Source organism: Arachis ipaensis, chromosome B01 (genome assembly GCF_000816755.2).
Source record: "Arachis ipaensis cultivar K30076 chromosome B01, Araip1.1, whole genome shotgun sequence".
NCBI lineage: Eukaryota > Viridiplantae > Streptophyta > Magnoliopsida > Fabales > Fabaceae > Arachis > Arachis ipaensis.
In genome coordinates, this window is record NC_029785.2 from 4,983,284 (window position 1) to 4,989,592 (window position 6,309).

At 33.0% G+C, this 6,309-nt stretch overlaps 1 protein-coding gene across 8 annotated transcripts in view; it reads right to left on the bottom strand.

Annotated features, from left to right (window-relative positions):
* Positions 1,372-6,309, bottom strand: part of LOC107606942 (SMR domain-containing protein At5g58720) — a 7,797-nt gene continuing 2,859 nt past the window's right edge. For 2 of the 8 annotated variants that reach the window (XM_021116336.1, XM_021116339.1), the window contains exons 5-11: positions 5,430-5,659; positions 5,099-5,175; positions 4,927-4,983; positions 2,825-2,892; positions 2,615-2,721; positions 2,394-2,506; positions 1,372-1,897 (exon numbers count right to left, since the gene is read on the bottom strand). In XM_021116336.1, the coding sequence (XP_020971995.1) occupies positions 1,769-1,897; positions 2,394-2,506; positions 2,615-2,721; positions 2,825-2,892; positions 4,927-4,983; positions 5,099-5,175; positions 5,430-5,659 (781 nt within the window). In that variant the 3' untranslated portion in view covers positions 1,372-1,768. Of the gene's footprint in view, positions 1,898-2,335; positions 2,507-2,614; positions 2,732-2,824; positions 2,893-4,926; positions 4,984-5,098; positions 5,176-5,429; positions 5,660-6,309 lie in introns of all 8 variants that reach the window. The other 6 variants (XM_021116354.1, XM_016308965.2, XR_002358026.1 and 3 more) reach the window with 5 other exon arrangements.

Below are 6,309 nucleotides of genomic sequence, written 5' to 3' on the forward strand. Positions count from 1 at the left end.
AGAAAAATAAAGCTAAAAGATCATAAAAGTAAAAAAATAAATAAATAAATAATAAAAATTACTAAAATTTTAGAAAAAAATTGTTAATATAAAAATTATAAAAAATAATTAAAGATATATTTGTCTCTTTATAGAAAGATTTGGTTGTTCTTCTTTAATATTATAAAAAGATTTGATCCTTCTTAATAATTTTAATATTAAAGGTCCTTTTTAATAATTAAATCTTCCTAACGGTCTTTTACAATAATTTTCCCTTATTTTTATTAAATCATTTATCATCATTTAATGGAAATACAAAACTTAAAAACTACCCTAATATATTCAATTATTTTCATTCAAAAATCACAACTCTAAATAACATAATTCATCCATTAAAATAGTATAAAATATAAATCAATAAACATAAATTGCTGCAAATAATAATCCATTAGAAGGGGATTAATTAAAAACTTAAAACGTCGTCAAAGCTCTACTAGCATTGGTAAGACCCACACTTGGTTGCACTGCCACGAACAGCAACCCTTACTTTCTCACATTCATTGAAATGGGATGGACACGCGTCTATTCTAAATGCTTGCCACGCTATTTCAGCAGATAAGGAAGATTTCTTCCTTCAGCATCATAGAATTGTCCCACAAGGACAACAAACTCAACCCATTCTCCTCTGTTCTCATGCCCCTAAATCCTCATTGCCATACACCTTTGCCGTCGCCTCCATGCCCCTCTCCTTGCCACCACCACCACCTCCCCATTTCCCAAGACAACTAGTCCCCAGTTCTAGCACCCATGTCATTTCACTCTCTTTTCTTCCTACATTTTGCTTTGTTGGTCATTCCTCAATCCTAGGGTTTTAATTTCTATCGCTCCTTTTCTTTAATGTGTTTTATGCTGGATCTGTACTGGCAAATGTATGGATTTAATCTATGCATTTCTATGGTGGTGGATGGTTTTGTTTATCTCAATGATAGTTGGTGGTGGGTGGCCTTGGTGGTAGAAATTGTTGGTTTGAGTTGATGGCAGTAATTGCCTCGATGGAGGTTTTTTTTATTTTCAAAATTTAGATCTTCAATAAAAAAAAAAATTGTAACGTAATAACGAGAAAAATTAATTACTATTGAATATATAACTCCAATCATAACTCCACTATCTTAATTTAAAAGTGAATAATCCCTCACCTTACATTTTATTGACTCTCACTTTAGAGAAGTCTAATACTTTTTTTTTTAATACTAAAATCTTACAAATTGTTCTTCAAAGCCGAATAAACAAATCAATCTAAACAGCAATAATTTAAATCAGATTATATCCTTCAAATCAAATTGACTTTTCTTTCAAAACCTAAGTGCAATGAACTTTTGTGACCAAATAAAAAAAATGAAAAACCATGACATTGCATTTGATCTTAATGCAACAACCATAGCACAATTGTTCTAGAAACATGAACATTAAACATTATCTTTGCATATTAATATGTACAGCAGTGATAGCATCTGAGGTCATTAGCCTACTCTGGAAATGTAATTCTGGCTCAACTTAGAATTTTCGAGCTACATGTCCTGCGTCATTATATAACACTAAACATGCCAAGAATCTCTATGCCCTCGCAAACTATGGGACACCTAATAACAATAATGTACATGTCAATGCACATCTATAGTTTACTTAATTTTTGTTTGCCACTGTACTTACCTAATATTGGTACAAAGTAAAAGTTGACGATAAGCCTCTGCGGTTAAAAGCTTTAAAGCTTATGCAACCATGCTGAAAATTAATTGCTATCGCTATCACTGTCAGTGTCCAGAAAGCTAAACTCTCTCCAACCGTTAAGTTTAATCAACAAAGTTCCACGGTTCTCTTCACACCATTCCATTCTCTCCTTGTGTAAAAGGTTTACAACCTGCATTAAGCAAAATTGATGAGGAAAAACTACATAGAAAGAGTTCCTGTCCCCCCAAAGAGACAATTTCTTTTCTTTATTGATGAACATAACTTTAGGTGGGTTTGGCATCAATCAAGCTACTAGGGGTAGAACATGCCTCCAGGCACAGTGGTTTTTGTTCCTCCAAATGGACAAAATGATCATTTGTTTCAAGGTTAAACTGAAAATCATAACTTGGGTATACAAGTTTAAGGACACATTTGTTTAAGGTTACTTTGATGAAAGAAGTGAGATTTTTATCTTTAAAAAAATTACATAAGCTAATCATTTCATCTTTTATTTAAAAAAATACAAAAGGCTTTTAGATTCTTAGTATAAGATGAGATGAATTGCTCCCATGAAAAATGATTTTGTTAAAAATTACTCCTCCGTCCAAATAAGCTCAAACAAACGCACCCAAAATCATGTTTCTCACAAGCTGCAACTGAGATGGTAAATTTAATCCGACATGTACCACTTTGTTTAAGATTGGATAGAAACAGATGGACAAACATACTGATTGTTTCAGCTTCGACTTTCCAACACCATGCGATCCACACCCCGTGATAACCCTTAGTGTTTGTACAGCTTAACAAATAATAATTGAAAAAAGCATCAGGTAAAGAAAACAAATGCAATGCAAATGCAAATATAATTCAATAGAACATGCCATTTTAGTCCTTGGAAAATGCTTACAAGGAACGTATGATCCAAACAGAAGGTGAAGTTTCAGCATTCTCATTGCCGGTTTCACGTGCTGCCCATGCAAATCAATAGTTATAACATTCTCTATACCCTTGTTTCTGCACATCACTAACAATAGCTTAATACAAGCAAGAACACATATAGAGATAATGTGAAAAAAGAGGTGCTTTATGAATTTGCTATTTACAGAACTCCACCCACCTAGCTATAAATATGTCATGGCTTGCCTTAGTATCTGCTTTCTGAGCTATTTTAGTTTGTTCTTTACCCTGATGAGATGAAGAAACAGTTAGCATTGTATCATAAGGTGATTCATACTATAAGGTTCCATTTGATAATTGTTTTAGGGCAGAAATACAGAGAACTGGTGATATAAACCTATTTGTAAAAGGAGACAAATACAAAAACAAGCAAAATATCTCTATTTTTTAAGAAAAACTGCCCAACTTACTATCCACACAAAAATTGCGGACAGTAGGGATAAAGATAGATATATCTCTTCTAGCTTGTCCCTATCTCCTGTTTATTTATTTCTGTCATAAGACACTTAAACACAGCTGAAAATCCCTGAAAGATAGAGCTAGTCTATACATAAACCATAACACAATACAGCAATCCATGGTCTAAGCAAACCATAACACATTGAAGAAAAGATGCTTAAATAAGTTTTTGGTTCCTATAAAATTTAAAGGTCTCTAATTAGTTTGTTCTGATAAGAGTTGACGTGATAGGTTAAATGCTGACCTGACGAGCTAAAATGTTGACGGACATGACATGTCACATCAACATTTAACCAGTCACCTCAATACTTGATGGAACAAACTAATGATAGAGACTAAAATGGAGCTTTTAAGTTTTATTGGACCAAAACCAAAAGAAAATATTTTAGGACCCAAAGAAATAGAGTGGTTTCTTCAGTAGCCCTTCAATTTAAGCGATTTAAAGCCCCTCTTATGTCACCCAATTAGATTTAAATATAGTCATTGTTAAAATCTTTTTGTAACAATTCTTTTCCAAAATCTCAAAAAGAAACAAGAAAAGGGTCCTAAATGCCGAACATCAAGCCTATTTGATTATTCTTATTCCCAAACAGTGAACATTTCTTTTGCCACTAATTCTTCGTAACAAGAGCCTAAAATTTTTAAAGTCATAACAATTTCAACTAAATTCACAAACCCAAATTTGCCAATCTCAGCAAGAACACTCACCAGCCATAACACCATCACCATCACAGCCTAAACCGACAAACCCTAATTTCCCCATTCATTGCACCTTCAATAAAGGCCTCACAACCAGAACACCACCTAAACAAATTAGGTGCTTGATATATTATACAATTTTAATTAACAGATTGGATAACATCCAAATTTCATTCATCATTGAATGTCAAGATATGATTAAACCCTTCAAAGTAATTAGAATGTCACAAAGTTTAGTTTTTCCCTTCTGCTGATTCAATATATTGAGACTGTTACCTTGTGTAGAAGACCCCAAAAAAGCAAAAAAAATCTAGATCAGTGTCCTAGCTGCAATGGTAATTCAGTGGAGATTGAGAATTTAATGGTTAAGGCTCTTGAGTTTTTAGTTTTTTTAAAGAGATCGAAGAGAAACATTGTAAAAAAATTGTGTAGTATTGATATATAATTGTTCAAATGCACAATTAGTTACCACATTTTCAGATGTAGTTGGGTAACATAAGAAGAGTTTCAAACCTCCTTAATTGAAAGGATCAAAGGGTACCCAGGAAAGAACCAAAAATACAAGTAAATCATTATCGTTCGCATATCGAGCAAGCATGTTACAACTTTAAGGGCATAAAACAGTGGAAAAAGAAATATACAAAGGAGGCAAGGAAGCATCAGCGCAAAACATTTGAATAAAACCATCCAAGCAAGGCGGGTCAATATTTAGGAGAGGGAGAAGGGTGTTGGGAAAGAATATAACAACCTAGGTGATTTCAATTTTTATTTCCCACTATCGTTTTCAGAATTTTGAAAAGAAAAAAAATTGATAACAGTAAAAACAATAATCTTGTTTTTTACATGTGTTTTCAGTTTTTTCCTTAACAAAATACTGGAAACAGAATGACTAAAAATGATAAACAAAATCAAACAAGTTCTAAACTTATTGAATATATATCAATTATTGACCAGAATTAGCAGCCAAGCTTTGAGCTATATCAACAAAGATATAGCCTAAGAGAAGATGAAAAGATAATTAATTATAAACAACCATCACATAAATTGCATGCAAAACTAGTGTCATTGTCACAACAAAAATCATCGTCTACCCAAGGAACAAACCTGGTCAGAAAGATATGCAGCATATGATCGATCTCCTTTGGCATATGCTGTTGAAGCCTGCAAAAAATGTCACACCACCTTTCATGTTCTCATCCTCAAATCTCAATAGTAACAGGCTTTTGGAGATCAGAAATTTAAATACATCGAAGTAAGAGGCAGTCTGAAAACTTACTTTCTGAAAATAAGATTTCACAGAATCCCAATGCTGCTTTGCACCTTCTCTAAACACATGATATTCAGCCCCTTTAGCTATATAGCAGGAAAATTAAAGTAAATGATTTATTATGATTTGACAGCATAACTAAAATGATCAAATTTAGACATTCGTTTGAGAAAGTTAATACACAAGACTAAACAAACAGGAAGATATAACTAAAAGCAAACTAAATGTTAGTGAGATCAATAGAACCACAAGATATAATAAAATGGAACCACAAGGCACAAACCACTGGATAGTATTTAAGAGGCAATAGATGTAAGCATAAGTATTTCAAATTAAGTACCAAAAGTAGGTTGCTGAGATTCTGAAACATGTGGAGAAACATCAAACTCAGGTCCCAAAGACTGCATTTTCTTTACTACATTTCTCCAATTCATGGTGCCTTTGTCATGTTCAGAGCTTTTGGGAATGTTAAATAACGACTCCAACACCTTTTGAGGAAGTTCTGACTTTGTAATTCCTGGGCTAATATGAGAATTAGCTTTAGAACTAGTGAGGGCGTCCGCATAATTCCTAAAACCAAGAAACAACTATGCTAGTGGAGTTAGGTTCCAAATACTATGATCCTTTTATTAAAGACAGTTGATATTCAAACAAACAGGCCATGCAAAATTAAAAACTTTTATATTAATGTCATTTCTATGAAATCAAAAGCACGTACATGTTTAAATTTATTATGGCGTGTATATCTGGTCAGAACTCATTTTACTACGGAGCCAAGCTAGAGCCTAGAGCTAATAGTATAGCACAGTTTCAAGATTGAATGTGACAGTTTAATTTAATTATACAAGGTGTTGAGCTTAATACCATTTGGCTCATGTAGCTTGAATAGAACAATGACTAAGATGATTCTAATTGATTCCCACATTACTGAGGATTTCAACATGACAATATCCATTGATTTCTATGGAGTCACTTCTTTGAAACTTAAAGGATGCAAATGTTTATGTAAAATGCAATCTAAATATTTTTGCACCAAAACATTCATATTTCATAGACAAAATTCAATTTGTAACTTCTAATTCCACCATCCATAACTCTGATTTTTCCCGCAGAGATTGGTAGGGATAACACAACTATGACCAAAACAGTTAGATTTATTACATCCATGGCTATTAGAACCTTTATCAAGCAGTTTCCTTTTGGGGGATCCCCGATCCCCG